Source organism: Pleurodeles waltl, chromosome 8 (assembly GCF_031143425.1).
Source record: "Pleurodeles waltl isolate 20211129_DDA chromosome 8, aPleWal1.hap1.20221129, whole genome shotgun sequence".
Taxonomy (NCBI): Eukaryota; Metazoa; Chordata; class Amphibia; order Caudata; family Salamandridae; genus Pleurodeles; species Pleurodeles waltl.
In genome coordinates this window covers 1,193,085,921-1,193,103,575 of record NC_090447.1, presented here as the reverse complement: position 1 = coordinate 1,193,103,575, position 17,655 = coordinate 1,193,085,921, and the positions used below count along the sequence as shown (strand labels likewise).

Below are 17,655 nucleotides of genomic sequence, written 5' to 3'. Positions count from 1 at the left end.
GGGGCTGCTGATTATTTCTTCCTTGGCACTGACATTTGGTAGATGGTAAGGTTCAAGGGTCGCACTGAAGTTTCTGTTGTTCAAGGCGAAGACATTTCTAGGCTATGCCTTCTCTTTTGTCTGTCCCAGATTACTGCTTTAGGAAAGTTTCTGACAGCCAGCTGCTGTTTCATTGTGTCCATGTTGTTCGTGCTCCTGCTTGGAGGCAGCCCCAGTGAGACCTGCTATGAGGTGGACTGTTGTTACGCAAAGTGTTTATGAATGTGTGAAGGATTATGAGCGGAAAAAAATGGTATTAAGGATGGGCAAAAGTGGAGGCTGGGAGAATCTATCAATATGCTAGCACTGGAATACAAACCCTATATGGCGCAACCAATGGGAGGGAGGCAGGTGGCTCCAGCCTCCAGTGGCCTGTAGACTGTGGTTTTCTCTGCTTAGGACAGAATCCAGCAAGGAGGATTACTTTGACAGATAGGTCATATTGCAAATTCACCTACACCAGATAGATCGGACAAATAGGGTAGTTCAAACAGCATACTGCTCAGAAGGTTCACCTCGGTCCCGATGAAAGCCCAGAGATGTTGTTATATGCAAGGCATGGTAGAAACATTTTATTTTGTTATAGAGATGGGGAATGTATCTCAACAACTACTATTTATCCCATTCTATCCTGCCATTTTCTAACCCTGTAAGATAGGATTTAGCCTTAATAAGATATAGTTATTTATTATTTTCTTAATGCAATGCTATATCCACCTACAACTCTTCACACTTTGCACTTGTTTCTAACCTGGAGCTCTGGGTGAGGCCAGTTAGCACCAGTTGGAACACTCCTATGATGAAGCATGGAACCTACTGAGGGTGAGAGGTTTGCATCCTTTTAAAAAAAAAATGTTTTACAAGAAAGTCAGAGACACACAAACAACCCCTTCAGGTAGATAAATCATTTTTCTTTTATGGAGTAGTCTGTCAGCTTGTTAATGTGTGCATTGTTTTATGAGTAGGGAGGTTGCTCTGATGTTAGCGCTATGGAATCCTCTTTCTCCTTTGTTGTCTTTGAAAATGTTTTCACGTCAAACACTGTAGCTGTCGCCTACCATGAGTGCCTAAGAACCATTGCTTTGGCTCATATCTATTTTGCATTAATGTTGCACAGCATGTGTTGGGCGTATTACTTCATCAATTGTTTTTTTCTTCAGATTGTTCCACAGTGTTTGAAAGCAGAAAAACCACGAGTGGCTATTTCCGGATCAGGCCCAGGCCAGAGAAGGAACCTTTCCTGGTGTACTGTGACATGTCTGACGGCGGGGGATGGACTGTTCTTCAACGCCGCAGCAACGGCAAAGTGAATTTTAATAGGTAGCAATGTCTTATTTGTGGTCCTGATGCTATGCTATGTGTGCGTCATTCCCGCACATTTAAGTTAAATTCATGAAAAGGGGATAGGGGTAATCCTACACAACTTTTAAAGTTATCTTCTTGCACTTTTAAAGATTTTGGCACCGTAAAAATGACTCATCGGGACATAGACTCTGACACCCTTTGTTGTAGTGTAAAAGGCCCTTTATTAGGACAGGCTTGCTTATCATGATACACAACAGTATAAACTTAACTTGAATGATAACTTTATCTTAAACGTGTAACTCCCCTTCTTACATCCTCACTTCAATCCACCACGTATTCTTCGCTCACCCAATTTCCCCTTTTCTTCGGATCCCCTGTCTGACTTGGGCCTCCCCCAATCTGTCATCCTACATCTGCTTCTTTTTCCTCCCTGGAAGGGTGGACAAGCCAGCATCTGACTCTCCACCCTCCCCCATCTACTGCCACCCAGCACAAACCCAATTGGCGTTTTGCTGCCCACTAGCGAACCCACTGTAACTCATCATGCCTTTTCATCATTTTCACAACGCTAAAATCTTTCTCCCCACAAGTTAGTCAGCATGAAGTGCAATTCCATGATATAATGTGCATTCCCCATTACCGAGAGATGGACACTGCCGTCCCTGAAAAGCACCTGCTCCTCTTCCTTCATCCCTTTGTGTGTCAGCACCTTAATATCCTGCGCCCAGCAGAACATCCTCATAGCCCTGTTGACCTTCTTCCAGGCCCTCTCAATAGCCCGATGTTTTTGTGCTCCACGCCATTTCCTTTGTGGCACAAATGTTGTCCATACCAAGCAGGTCCAATGCATGTTGCGTTTCATCAGTACCAATTCACGTTGCATGTGTTGCAGTAGGGTGAGCCCAGAGAGACGCACTAGGTCATTCTCTACCAAATGTAAAGCCAATACATCAGGACATCCCCATGTCGGCATAATCAATGTGATAAAAGGAAGCAAATTGCCCCACCTCAGCACGTCATGCCTGCTACTCGGGATTCCCAAAGATCGTTCATAGACCTGTCTCTCTGCAAATTTCACCCCCCAGTGAATAAAAGAATGTCCGAACAACCACGTGATCGCCTTATGTTTCTCCGGGCCACTTACACAACCTGGAAAGAGAAACACTTGTCAGGAAGAAAAACAAACCCCCCACCTATCTGACAGCGTCACCCAATAATCGCTCTCTACCCACAAAGTTTCTATACCCGTCCCCTCAACCTCTCAAGAACGTACATATTTCTCACAGCATTTTGAACGCCAATGATCAATGCGCCTGATCCTATCCCAGTCCCACCCCAACCTGGCAGCTTCCGTCGCTGCGCCAATCCTAAAAGAATGAGTGCCGAAATTACCCGCCTGTCTACCCAGTCGTCTCAAACCCATTCTCATCACAGACAAAAGCTGGAAAGATGTATCCTTCGTATCATTCTCATGAATAAACACACTATCCCTTGTATTCAGCCTGTTTTCCTTGAACTTGTCCCATTCCCGTACTGGGCATGCTTCTGGCACTCCCCCTTGCTCCAACCATATCCATTTACCCTTACCCAATTGATCAATCTTCGAGTGCCGCAACCAGATCCCCAACCTTTCACTGTGACGATGGACCTCACTCATTTTCAAACTACCCCCTTTCCCCGCCCCCAACAGCTCAGACACATGAAATGCACCAAAAAACATCTGTATCATACATAAACGAAATAATGCCACTTCATTGGCATTAAATCAGCAAACTGGCAACACGTGTAAGATCTCCAAGAGTAACTCAAATATAACTGCCTCCCAAACATAAACTGATCCTGCGCAGATTCTCCCCCACCCCTTCAACATCTTGCCCAAGATATCATTCCTTGCAGGATCCCATCCAAAAAACAATTTTCCATAAAAAGACACTCCTTCCAACTTGCTCCGGATCGTGGTGGGCGATAACCCCCTCTGAATCAGAAACACCACAAATCGCATCACCCTCGCCTCTAAAATTCCCTGTTCCTGACTCCAAAACTTCCCCTTGTAAACTTCAAAATACTGAATTTCCAGCCATGCCAGGTGGTAACTCCTGAGGGTTGAGTCCGCTAGTGACCTCTCCACCAGTCGCATGACTGTCACATGCCCCACTCCCAAATGTCTGCAGGGATAGCTGTCTTGTGTTCCACTGCGCGGGGTGCCAACTGTCGGAAATGCTGGCACTGCGAATGAGACAGGGAATCTGCAATGGAATAGTTTATCCCAGGAATGTGCGCAGCCTTAAATATGATATTAAAAGTTAAGCAACGCAACATAAATATCCTGAGCAAGCGCAGCACCCTCAGATCCTTAGCTCTCTGTCTATTCACCAATTCAACCACCGTCAAATTACCAACGTGAAACATCATTGACCTGTTCACCAGCTAATCCCCCCACACCGACAATGCCACCAGCAAAGGAAAGAATTCTAGAAATGCAATGCTCCTCCCTTGCCTCAACCATTGTGCCAGCCATGTCGCCGCGCACCATCCCCATCCCCAAATAGTCCAGCTGCTCCCACTGCATTCGAAAAAATCTGCACCTGCCAAACGGTGTCCTTTTCCAGAAAAAACATGGAGACGCTGTTGAACTGCGTCAAAAACAGGTCCCATGCATTAATGTCTTCTTGCAGCCGCATGGTAAGCCTAATCCTGTGATGCAGCAGAGATGCAGCTGACATTGCCAAGCCCATACACCTACAAAAAGTCCTGCCCCTCCTGACCTCTCAGCACGCAAAATTCAGAAGACCAAGCAGCTGCTGCGCCACTCGTAACTCAATTTTATGCTTCATCCTGATCCCTGTCAAAAATAGCAGCATCTCCTCCACCTTTGCAGCCAGCAGGCTCTCTTGTGTCCAATTCAATGCCCAAAAAGGTCAAAATGCAACTCGGGCACTCCGTCTTTTCCGGGGCCAAAGGTACCCCAAATTCCAAAGCCAGACGCTCAAACTGCCGCAGAGCCCTGCCACACAAGTCCGACTGTGCTGTTCCTACAAACAGGAAATCATCTAAATAGTGTGCTCCGTCCGTTGCCCACGGACCTGAACAAAAACCCACTGCAAAAAGGTGCTAAAAGCCTCAAACAGCGCACAAGAAATCGCACACCCTCTGGGAAGAACCCTGTCCACATAAAAGCCCCCTCCCCAACTGCATCCCCAGCAAAGAAAAATTATCCGGGTGGATGGGGAGCAGCCGAAAAGCTGCCTTAATGTCACCATCCATCATCTGTTCTTTTTGGCATTTATTGCCCCAAGTGGGAAGGGTATGCCCAGACGTGGGTCCCGTGCTCACTGCGCCACTGGATTCAAGCTAGCCTAGCTGATGAAGGGTGATACCCTGAAACTGGTCCTAGGATGCTTGTTTCCGGTCCAGGGAGGACCTGGCTTGGCAGTTCAGGCTGGACTGTTCCCATGAGGAACAGGGTCAAGAATGATTTGCATATGGCTGGGTCCAACCTGGGGTGGCATGATGAGCAAAAAAACAATGGATTAAACACAGATCTTTGTGACTGGGGGTGAATGATGGATTTGCTCTGCATTCCGTCCATCATCTGTTCTTTTTTGCATTTGTTGCCCCAAGTGGGAAGGGTATGCCCAGACGTGGGTCCTGTGCTCACTGCGCTACTAGATTCAAGCTAGCCTAGCTGATGAAGGGAGATACCCTGAAACCGGTCCTAGGATGCTTGTTTCCTGTCCAGGGAGGACCTGGCTTGGCAGTTCGGGCTGGACTGTTCCCATGAGGAACAGGGCCAAGACTGATTTGCATATGGCCGTATCCAACCTGGGGTGGCGTGGTGAGCAAACAAATAATGGATTAAAGCCAGATCTTTGTGACTAGGGGTGAATGGTTGATTTGCTCTGCATTCCGTCCATCATCTGTTCTTTTTTGCATTTGTTTCCCCAAGTGGGAAGGGTATGCCCAGACGTGGGTCCCGTGCTCACTGCACCACTGGATTCAAGCTAGCCTAGGTGATGAAGGGTGATACCCTGAAACCGGTCTTAGGATGCTTGTTTCCGGTCCAGTGAGGACCTGGCTTGGCAGTTCTGGACTGTTCTCATGAGGAACAGGGTCGAGACTGATTTGCATATGGCTGGGTTTACCCCCACATTTGGAGCACTCGTGTTTAAATTTACAAGGGTGCCTGAAGCAAAACCCCTCGTTGAAATTCCAACATGCTCCTGAGGTGGACACCTGCGCCCTCTGAGGCATACCCACCCCTCCCGGAGCGGGATGCTGCTGAAACGGCTTATAGACTACTGGGAGACCACTAGCTGTATGTGTGGAGGCCGCAGAATGTGAGGATGCCATCCATTGCATCCACAACTCCGAATCCACATCCACCCAGGGTTTCTGCTAACTCGGGCCCTGAACTCTTCATCATAATTTAACCATGCAAACCCCCAAAATGTAGCTGGGCTTTCTGAATAATGTCCATGTGTTTAAACATGGCAATGGCCATTTCTAAGTATTTCTCGCAGTATATAGTGGCGTAAATCAAAAAAGCAGAGGTCCAGTTGTCCATAGTTATTGGAACGCATGGCCTCCTTGCCAATTACCACTCCTCTTCCTTCGACCATTCCTTTGTGTGGATGTCCCTGTGCAATAGTTTAAAAACATCCACGTACTCATATTTCCATATCGTCACCTTAATCTTTTCCGCGACATGTGAACCCAAAGGCATGGCGAGTCCCATGTATGGGAGCCTCTTCTTATGACCTTCCCCTCCCTTATCTTCCTCTGCCTTCTCTCCGCTAACCCCTGCATCTACGTCCTTGCCTTGCACCAATGTCCCTTCATCCCCTCGTTTATCTTTTTCACCTGCCTCTACCGTACCTGTTGAAGGCTGCGCATGTATGGAATCTTCACCAACACCAATGAATTTGTATTGTGCCGCACCAGCCTTACCCTTCCGTTCACCCCATGGTGCCCACCAGTCTCCCTTAACTTGAACCCCACGACCAGTCACTGCATCGTCCAGCCTTGGTCTACACCTGCCTCCATCCTTGCGGGAGACCTCTTGTGCTTGAGTGGTAGATGTTGATGCCTGAAAAATATGAATGGAAGAGGGTGTTGCGCCGCTCCTGAGCCCCTGCCACTTCCCTGGTCTCACGCACACCTCCTTCTCTCAAAGTTCCCCTTCTCCCCACTTGTCAGGATCCTCCTCATAATCCAGCTCAATCATCTTGTCCTCATCCATACCCATTCCGTTATCAGCACCAGCTGTATCCACCATACCGTATTCATCAGTCAACCTGACACCCTGTGGCGCGAGCCAGCCGTGTACTTTACGTGATCCCACAATGACGAGAAGGCCGCCGAAGACCCCTCTGTCGCTTCCTACCAACAACACGAGGCCGTGTTGCACCCCGTTGGCTTTGCCACCTTCCTGCCAGCCACTGACGCTGGCATTGACTCTAAGCGCCGCACCTGGCCTTCTGCGCCAGCTGCTGCCGTCACGCTGCCAAACCCACCAGCTGCACTAGCTTTCTGCACTGGCTCCTGCTCATGTGGAATCCACACCCAACTACCCTTCTTTGCCCCACGCCCTTCTTCCTGACCCCCACTAACCCCAGCCGATTTTCTCTTAGCCTTCCTGGACTTCCCATCAGCCTCCCCCTCACCCTGCACAGCTTGGCCCACCTGAGTTCCGTCTCTGCCACCAATTTGCGCTGCTCCTGTATCCTAGCCTCTATATCAACAGACGGCCAATCCGTGGAAAGGGGTTGTTGTGCCACCAACAGCCCCTAGCCCCACTGCCCTCTTCTGTCTGTACCCCCTCACCTGTGCCAGCTAACTCACACCTGCTGCCTTGCCCTGGCGCCCCAGGCGCCCCCTCCCCAGCACTAACCCTCTTTCCCTTTCCTTTAGGGCACCTGCCCCTTGCCCCCTTTGTGACCATTGGCTGGGGCCCCACCCAGTGTAATGTCCAAGGGCTGCTCCAGTCCCCAGGTGTCTTCTTCATTTGCCTGACCTGTATGGGCTGGTCCCCCTGCTCAGAAATGTGAGCCAGTAATGCTACCCAAGCCTGGTTGAGGACACCAGGCCTGAGCAGGTCTCCTCGGCCGGCTTCGTCTAGAAGGCAAAGCGCGGCCCAAACTGCCTCTAAATCGTGGCCCGTGGCCATGATTTATGTGTTTTACCACTTAGAGAAAAACGTCCTACCCACTGACCCGATCGGCAACCTTCGCGCAGTGAGACAGCCAGCGCCGAAGAGGCTGATCATCCCACCCCACCCCCTTAAATACTATCACCTCAGACCCTCCCCCGCCCCAGCCCAATCCTAACCCCAGCTGTCATCTTCCGGCCCGAAAGCACCCGCGGAAAGACTGGACTGCACCCAGCTCTCCGCTGGGCCCTATTGGTTGACTGAAAATGCTGTCCCATACAACATTGATTAAAGATTTTAAAAAGGCAAGGCTTTACAAAACAAAGGCAGATAAAAAAAGGCCAGTGACATGGTTCTGTTTGTTTCCTGTTAGTGAGAGATGTACATTCATGGCTACACCATGTCCTGCACCTTAGTCATGGGACTCGCAGATGAGTTGGTAGGTCAGTAACTGGGAATTGTCAGTGCAGGGCTCTTGTTGCCAATCTTACATGAGATCTAAGATGCCGGGAGTAATTTAGCAGGCTTCTGTGGGCATCCACACTCACTTCAAGTATGTAGGGTCAGCTTCTATTGAACACGTGAAAAGGTCCACCCACATCTCGCTTGTTTACACTGTTAAAGTTTCCCATAGATAAAACATAGGCTGTCATTGTCATCCAGAGTGGTGATTCAAAACTCCCAGACAGGAAGCCTCTGGTGCATTTTTCCTCTATTATTTATGAACTTAGAAGGCACTTCTACATCTACACCCACTGAGTGTCAATGTCTGCTCTATCAAGGATAAAGCTGTGCCAAATTGTTGGAATAACTACGACGTAAATGATTCACATTTAGAAGCATTACATTTATATGTATCTCATGTTAATATACGGAAAGTAGGAAACTGCACCAGCGTTTTTGGACCAACAAGAAAAGATAAGGTTTATGCATGTGACTAAGAGATCCAAGACTGAGATCAAATGCAAGGAATGATGCAAACTGTTTAAAAGGGACCCACCATCCATGCAGGATTGTGAATGCTAATCCTGGACAATCGGCAACACATTTGATGACAAAGAATAAAAATGCCCTTGCAGGCCACTAAAAACATCACCTCAGATGCTTAATTCAAGTGACATATAGAATCTGTTGCAACTTTTAATGTAGGAATTACACAGTGATGTTTGGCTTATTAGTAGGAAACCTGGACATAAGATTCTGAGAGCAGCCGGTACCCCAAAACCTGGATGTCCCACTAGGTCAACAGCATCATGACCCAGGGAACAGATCATGGTGCTGAAGCAAGTCAGACAGTGGTCTGATTCTCTGGGTCAGATGTGTGCGGACCTACATAGCACACAAGAATCACACAGGACCTATTTGAGTATCTGGCTAGTGGATATGCCAGCTGCTGGCTGAACCACTTCTCAGCAAGACAGGATTAGGTACCCCTAGTGTGGCTCGGTGACACTTCTTTCAGAACCTAGGCCACTGAGGGTTGTAATCAGCCTGTGCTCATACAACAAAGAATAAGAGCAAGGGTGTGCAAAATTTGCTGAATTGTGATTTGCAAAATTATGTGAATTTTCAGGTAAAGCATGTGAAATTACACGTAATTATACAAAATGCAAAACTGGTATTTGGTATATGTGTTCCCACTGTTGACCTCACTATCTTCCTGTAACCCTTGGGCACGATGATCTCAGGACTTTCTGAGGGCAGCCTAATTAGTTGGGGAGCATGAACAGAGTGTCTGATTACAGATGGAGAATACGGTCAGGGGCATGTACACACAGGGTAGACCAACATGTTTCACCAAGTTTTGCAGGACAATTGGACTGACGGACTTGTGGCATCTCGAGCTTGAAGAGTTTACTTTCTACTCCAGAGCTCATAAAGTGTTATCTAGACTAGATTACTTCTTAGTCTCTGATGATGACATGATCGTCATCAGATACATTCAATTGCTTGCTAGAGGCCTAATAAACCACTCATAAGTGAAACTATATCTCAGTAGGATGGGTTGGAGGGGTTCGGGTGGGGGGTACATCCCGAGAAGGAGGGTTGGAGTCTGAGCGCTTGGTGCCTGAGAGACATGAACTTTAAAATATATATATATTTATATATATATATATATATATATATAGAAGTTGGTCAGTATTTTAAAATTAATGCCAATTCGGTAACTTCCCAGGTGACGATATGGGACACCTTCAAGTTCAATATTAGTAGCACATAGCCAATTACAAGGTTGGACAGGATAGATAGCAGAGGGAGGAAGTGTTGTACCTGGAGACGCTCCCGGTGGAGCTAGAAGCCTGATATGTGGCTTAAGCCAACCCCCTCCTTCTCTGTAATCTTTCCCACAATAAGTCCTATTTATCCAAAACTTTACTCCTAGAGGCCAGAGAGAACTGGTTCCCCACCAGAGCTGTATTTATCAATGGGTCGGTAAAGCCAGCAAATCACTTCATGGACTTTGTCAGTGGAGAGAACAGGAAAGCGTTATTGCCCAAGTAAGAGACACAGCTGGTCATTTGCTTAACAAGATTTGTCACAAGGCATTTACGTTTATGTCCTACTATGAGCAGCTATATGCAGATGTTGAACCACCATTCAATGGTGCTGTTGGAGTTCCTACAGGATCTCACCTCCATTTCATTACAAACAAGGAGAGGGGGCTCCTGGATGAGGTAATGGACAAAGACGAGCTGTTGATGGCACTTCAGTTGCTATGGGGGAAGGCACCTAGTCCAAATGTCTTCTTAGCTGAGCTACCCAAATTAATAGTGAGGGAGACAGTTCACCCCATTGATTCCATGTTAGAGCATGGGGTGCTAACAGCTGCATTGCGCATAACTAAAATAGTGGTAGTACATAAACTGAAGTAGCCCTGTGATTTGTATTCCTCCTACTAACCAATTTCATCAATAAATATTGAGGTTACGTTATTGACAATGGAGTATGCCACAAGACTGGCCACATTAATTGGATCTGTAGTGCACCCCCATCATGCTGCTGTGGGCCATGTGACATAATGTTAGATGCAACTAAAATGCCTTGGTGCTGTCCCACTGTCTGATAAGCCCACTGGCACTTTTGATAGCAGACTTTGAGAGGGTCTTCGACTCAGTGGAGTGGAACTATATATTTGTCATTGTGGAATAAATGAACTTTGGCCTTAAATTCCTAAGATGCACTAGCTTGCTATATACGTAACTAAGAGCTGGCATGCAGATTGGTGTGGAGACATCCCTGACATTACTGATTTTAAGAGGCACCCGTCAGATGTGGCCCATATCTCCATTGCTATTTGCCATTGCCACCAAGACACTGGCGGTATGGCTCAGGAGGGATGCCCTGCTGAAGGGATTTCAGTGTGCACCCACACTGTCTTACAAAGTCTCTTGCAAATGGCCTACTCATTTACCTACAGGACTCATTCTGGTCTAGACCCAGGATACTGTAGATCCATGACATCATTTGGCTCCTTCTCCAGTTTGAAGGTCTACCTGTGTAAGTCTGTGGTCTGTCCACTGACAACCTCTGCCACACATTTAGAATGTGCTGCACACATCAGGATCTCTGCTGAGAGGTTCTGATATCTGGTGGCCTATATAGGGAAGGTGACTTACCTGGTTTGAGAACAAAATTTGCAGCTGGAGAGGCTGCTCGCAGACTTGACATACTGGTCACTTTTATCATAGTCCTTGTTGGGTCATACTGCCCTCATCAAAATGATGCCATTCTCGTGTCTCATGTACCAGTGACAGAATTACCCCCTTGAAATCCCTGGGCTCTTTTTCTCCTGCTTAATGTCACTAATATGGGGTTTCTTGTGGCAGCACAAAAGGCCTTGCACAGCCATGGCCAAATATTAAAATTCCCCCTACAATGGGGTCATGGGGCCACAGACATAACATCCTACTTTGTTCTTCCAATTTTAGGGAGTGCTAATGAAGATTAACTCTATTGTCTTCACAGTTAGGACTAAGTGTATCCAGTTAAGACTCCATGTGGTGTGCAATTGAAGTCAAACAATCCAAAAATAGCATAGAATGATATGCCGTGTGAGCGATTAAGAGAAACTACTTATACCACACAGATGTGAAATAACTTAGGACTGAACATAGAACCTTGCGCCAACATACAAGAGATAGCATTCAATTCTGAATGGAAGGATAAAAATTGCCTGGGCGTAACCAAACAAAAAAGTGAGCAATCATGTCGAAAGCCACTGAAAGAGTTAATAGAACGAGAGCTGCAGAGCCACCCTTTTACAAAGATAATTCCATTATGATGTTGAAATCACCTACCTCTTATTACTCGGACATAAACGGGCAGGAGAATAAACCAGGAGCTCAGCCAAACTCCATTTAGAAATATTACATGACAAACACAACAGAGACCTTATAAAATTCCATAAAGAGAACCATCAGCACATCGTTAAGAGTGGAAATTAACATCATAACCGTACTATCACAACCATCTAAAAATCCTGTCTATGCGCTGTACAGAACATTATTAATGAGAACATCTATTGCCAGGACCAACACAAACATCATGGACCTAAGAAAATTCCATTAAGAGAAGTAGTTCATTTAGAGAGTCTCCAAGAGCTCCTATGATCTACTGTCTTTCTATTTTGACATACTGAATTGACATCTCCGGTTCTCAATTGACTACACTTGTGATTACTATGATGCAACATTAGCCCAACATCATTTCTAAACATCCATATTAAAGCAAGCCTTAACTGCCTAACCAAGCACTTTGAAAATCGTTCAGCAGACTCACTTCTATGGTACACTCTTCCTTTGTTCTGTAAATGAGCTTTCACCACATAGGCCTCGGCCTGCACATCATAATTTATTTATTAAGGGGAACACTGTTTCGCCCCCCCACCTGCCTGTGGCTCCACGTAATATCATCCATCCACTGTGATCAACACACATGTCCCAGAACCCAAAGCAATACCGTCTTTAAGTGATCAACCATCTCAATGTCAATTCAGCATGCAACAAATTTACCCTCACCTCCAACCTTATAGGAATGTGCAACCTTACATTATTAGTATCAGTGAAACCTTTATCTCTTGTGACAGTCTGCAAATTTTGAAAGACCTCATGCCAGCTAGTCACAAAATCTTCACCAAAAATTGAGTTGTATAACCGAAGAAGGATTTGGGCATACCCTTGCCATACACATTTCAATCATCAAAGTTTGAATTGTAAACCAACATTATTTGTACATGTCTCAATTATTTGTGGACTCAACCCTTCTAATTATTGATTTTGACACTCTAGAGCCTCTTTACTTAGCTGTACTTTAACATTATATATATGGTGACCCGCCACCCACCCCACCTCATTCTGGCCATATTTCCATCCACTCAAAATATTGAAAGAAAATCTGTCACCCAGTAACATGTCCCCAGCACTAATGTAAGCACCTCTCACCCTACAGGTACCAAAAACATACCTTGCACAGTGCTACCCTCTCTCACTACCCTCAATAACCAAGCCTTTTTCCACCATATTATTTAAGAAAGAAAACCAAATATCTCCCATCCCCAGCTTCAGCAACTCCTTCCCTCTTGCTAATCTCTATATTTAAATAAAACACAAAGTAATACCTGTCATCCAAACCCACTCCCACACAGTCCAATGCGCATTCCCTCTTTTTCCAAACCTGAAGCCCTGCTTTCCATTCTTACACTGAGGGTGGAAAGAAGAAGATGAGCTTACAGCAATTCTGCAATTGCAGCCTGAATTTCCCTGTCAACCGGTGCATAATTTGTGCCGGTGTTTGCCTGTGTGAGCCTTATTTTTTTTATTTTTTTACACTGGCACCTATTTAAGACAGTCTACCACATGGTGGCACTGTCTGTCTAATTTTAAACATCTGCAGAAAATTTTACGATACAAGACACATAAAACCATAATAATACCAGCACCTCCAGTCCATTCATATGGCTGTGAAAAGAATTTCTAAGTCTGTGTTCTTACTAACAGCTCCTGTAAATAACATTATTATGTGCTCTGTGTGTTATGAAAGCCAGCAGCAGAATTTCATCCAGTCATAGACCTGCACACATTAACCTCTTAGCTGCTGGGCCTTCCCCCCCCCCCCCCCCCCCCCCAGTGCTGAGCCCTTTTTTGGCTATTTGGGGTAATTCGCGCTTAGGCCTTCATAACGTTTTGTCCACATAAGCTATCCACCCCAAATTTGCGTCCTTGTTTTCTAACATCCTAGGGATTCTAATGGTACCAAGAGTTTGTGGTTTACCCTAGAGGAGACCAAGAAATTTGCCAAAATACAGTGAAAATGTAGTTTTTAAAAAACAAATGGGGAAAAAGGGCTGCCGAAGAAGGCTTGTGGTTTTTTCCCTGACAATGGTATCAACAAAAGGTTTCTGGTGCTAAAATCACCATCTTCCCACCTTTCAGGAACGGGCAGACTTGAATCAGAAAACCACATTTTTCAACACAATTTTGGCATTTTACTGGGACATACCCCATTTTTACTATTTTTGGTGCTTTCAGCCTCCTTCCAGTTAGTGACAGGAATGGGTGTGAAACCAATACTGGATCCCGGAAAGCTAAACATTTCTGAAAAGTAGATAACATTCTGAATTAAGCAAGGGATCATTTGTGTAGATCCCACAAGGTTTTCCTACAGAAAATAACAGCTGAAATAAAAAAATATTTAAAAAAAGTGAGCTGAAAAAAACAGCCATTTTTCTCCACATTTTACTCTGTAACTTTTTCCTGCAATGTCAGATTCTTTAAAGCAATATACTGTTATGTGTGCTGGACTCTTCTGGTTGTGAGGATATATAGGGCTTGTAGGTTCATCAAGATCCCTAGGTACCCAGAGCCAATAAATGAGCTGCACCTTGCAATGGGTTTTCATTCTATACCGGGTATACAGCAATTCATTTGCTGAAATATAAAGAGTGAAAAATAGGTATCAAGCAAACCTTTGTATTTCAAAAATGGTCATAAGATAAGGTGTTGAGAAGCAGTGGTTATTTGCACATCTCTGAATTCCGGGGTGCCCATACTAGCATGTGAATTACAGGCCATTTCTCAAATAGACGTCTTTTTTACACACTGTCTTACATTTGGAAGGAAAAAATGTAGAAAAAGACAAGGGGCAATAACACTTGCTTTGCTATTCTGTGTTCCCCCAAGTCTCTTTATAAAAATGGTACCTCACTTGCGTGGGTAGGCCTAATGCTTGCGACAGGAAACCCAACATGGACACACCACATTTTTACATTGAAATCTGACGTGTTTTTTGCAAAGTGTCTAGCTGTAGATTTTGGCCTCTAGCTCAGCCGGCACCTAGGGAAACCTAGCAAACCTTGGCATTTTTGAAAACTAGACACCTAGGGGAATCCAAGATGAGGTGGCTAGTGGTGCTCTGATCAGGTTCTGTTACCCAGAATCATTTGCAAACCTCAATATTTGGCTAAGAAAACACATTTTCCTCACATTTCGGTGACAGAAAGTTCTGGAATCTGAGAGGAGCCACAAATTTCCTTCCACCCAGCGTTCTCCCAAGTCTCCCGATATAAAAATGGTACTTCACTTGTGGGTGTAGGCCTGGTGCCCGCAACAGGAATAGATCACACAACGGTCAATGTTGGTCCTTACATGAGGCAGCTGTTGACCCTGGGGTGATCCATTCCTGACGCAGGCACTAGGTGTAGGCACTCAAGTGAGGTAGTGTTTTTATTAGGACAGGTGAGGAATCACTGTGTGGTAGGAATTTTGTGGATCCCAGCATATTCCTGTAGTTTGTGTGACAGAAATGCGAGAAAAATAGAGTTTGTATTCAACATTTCAGCTTTGCAGGGTATTCTGGGTAAGAAAACTTTGGGGAATCCACACAAGTCACACCTCTGTGGACTCCCCCGAATGTCTAGTTTCCAGAAATGTTTGGATTTAGTGTGTTTCTCTATATGGCCGCCGAACCCAGACCAAAAACACAGGTGCCTGCCTTACAAAACCAGTTTGTTTTGCGATAGATAATTTTGATGTCTCCACAATACGATTTGGGCGGTGGAATTTGGGGCTGAACTAAATTGGGGAGTGTAGGAAAGTACCATCTTGCCCAGCATGTTACCCCCATTTTTCACTGTATATATGTTGTTTTAGTTGTATGTGTCACTGGGACCCTGCCAGCCAGGGCCCCAGTGCTCATAAGTGTGCCTGAATGTGTTACCTGTGTTATGACTAACTGTCTCACTGAGGCTCTGCTAACCAGAACCTCAGTGGTTATGCTCTCTCATTTCTTTCAAATTGTCACTAACAGGCTAGTGACCAATTTTACCAATTTACATTGGCTTACTGGAACACCCTTATAATTCCCTAGTACATGGTACTGAGGTACCCAGGGTATTGGGGTTCCAGGAGATCCCTATGGGCTGCAGCATTTCTTTTGCCACCCATAGGGAGCTCTAACAATTCTTACACAGGCCTGCCACTGCAGCCTGAGTGAAATAACGTCCACGTTATTTCACAGCCATTTTACACTGCACTTAAGTAACTTATAAGTCACCTATATGTCTAACCTTTACCTGGTAAAGGTTAGGTGCAAAGTTACTTAGTGTGAGGGCACCCTGGCACTAGCCAAGGTGCCCCCACATTGTTCAGGGCCAATTCCCCGGACTTTGTGAGTGCGGGGACACCATTACACGCGTGCACTACATATAGGCCACCACCTATATGTAGCTTCACAATGTTAACTCCGAATATGGCCATGTAACATGTCTATGATCATGGAATTGCCCCCTCTATGCCATCCTGGCATAGTTGGCACAATCCCATGATCCCAGTGGTCTGTAGCACAGACCCTGGTACTGCCAAACTGCCTTTCCTGGGGTTTCACTGCAGCTGCTGCTGCTGCCAACCCCTCAGACAGGTTTCTGCCCTCCTGGGGTCCAGCCAGGCTTGGCCCAGGATGGCAGAACAAAGGACTTCCTCTGAGAGAGGGTGTTACACCCTCTCCCTTTGGAAAATGGTGTGAAGGCAGGGGAGGAGTAGCCTCCCCCAGCCTCTGGAAATGCTTTCATGGGCACACATGGTGCCCATTTCTGCATAAGCCAGTCTACACCGGTTCAGGGACCCCTTAGCCCTGCTCTGGCGTGAAACTGGACAAAGGAAAGGGGAGTGACCACTCCCCTGACCTGCACCTCCCCTGGGAGGTGTCCAGAGCTCCTCCAGTGTGCTCCAGACCTCTGCCATCTTGGAAACAGAGGTGCTGCTGGCACACTGGACTGCTCTGAGTGGCCAGTGCCAGCAGGTGACGTCAGAGACTCCTTCTGATAGGCTCCTTCAGGTGTTGCTAGCCTATCCTCTCTCCTAAGTAGCCAAACCCTCTTTTCTGGCTATTTAGGGTCTCTGCTTTGGGGAATTCCTCAGATAACTAATGCAAGACCTCATCAAAGTTCCTCTGCATCTCCCTCTTCACCTTCTGCCAAGGAATCGACTGCTGACCGCGCTGGAAGCCTGCAAAACTGCAACAAAGTAGCAAAGACGACTACTGCAACTCTGTAACGCTGATCCTGCCGCCTTCTCGACTGTTTTCCTGGTGGTGCATGCTGTGGGGGTAGCCTGCCTCCTCTCTGCACTAGAAGCTCCGAAGAAATCTCCTGTGGGTCGACGGAATCTTCCCCCTGCAACCGCAGGCACCAAAGAACTGCATTACCGGTACTCTGGGTCTCCTCTCAGCACAACGAGCGAGGTCCCTTGATTCCAGCAACTCTGTCCAAGTGACTCCCACAGTCCAGTGACTCTTCAGTCCAAGTTTGGTGGAGGTAAGTCCTTGCCTCCCCACGCCAGACTGCATTGCTGGGAACCGCGTCTTTTGCAGCTACTCCGGCTTCCGTGCACTTCCGGCAGAAATCCTTTGTGCACAGCCAAGCCTGGGTCCACGGCACTCTAACCTTCATTGCACGACTTTCTAAGTTGTCCTCCGGCGGCGTGGGACTCCTTTGTGCAACTTCGGGTGAGCACCATTTCACTCTTCTTTGAAGTGCCTGTTCCGGCACTTCTGCGTGTGCTGCCTGCTTCTGAGAGGGCTCCTTGTCTTGCTCGACGCCCCCTCTGTCCCCAGACGCAATTGGCGACATCCTGGTCCCTCCTGGGCCACAGCAACACGCAAAAACCTTT

The 17,655-nt window shown here is 46.5% G+C and overlaps 1 protein-coding gene across 1 annotated transcript in view; it reads left to right on the top strand.

Moving 5' to 3' along the window:
- Positions 1-17,655, top strand: part of LOC138250515 (fibrinogen-like protein 1) — a 227,151-nt gene that overhangs the window by 154,873 nt on the left and 54,623 nt on the right. Inside the window, exon 4 of the mRNA XM_069205465.1 lies at positions 1,200-1,359. Within this exon, the coding sequence (XP_069061566.1) occupies positions 1,200-1,359 (160 nt within the window). The remainder of the gene's footprint in view (positions 1-1,199; positions 1,360-17,655) is intronic.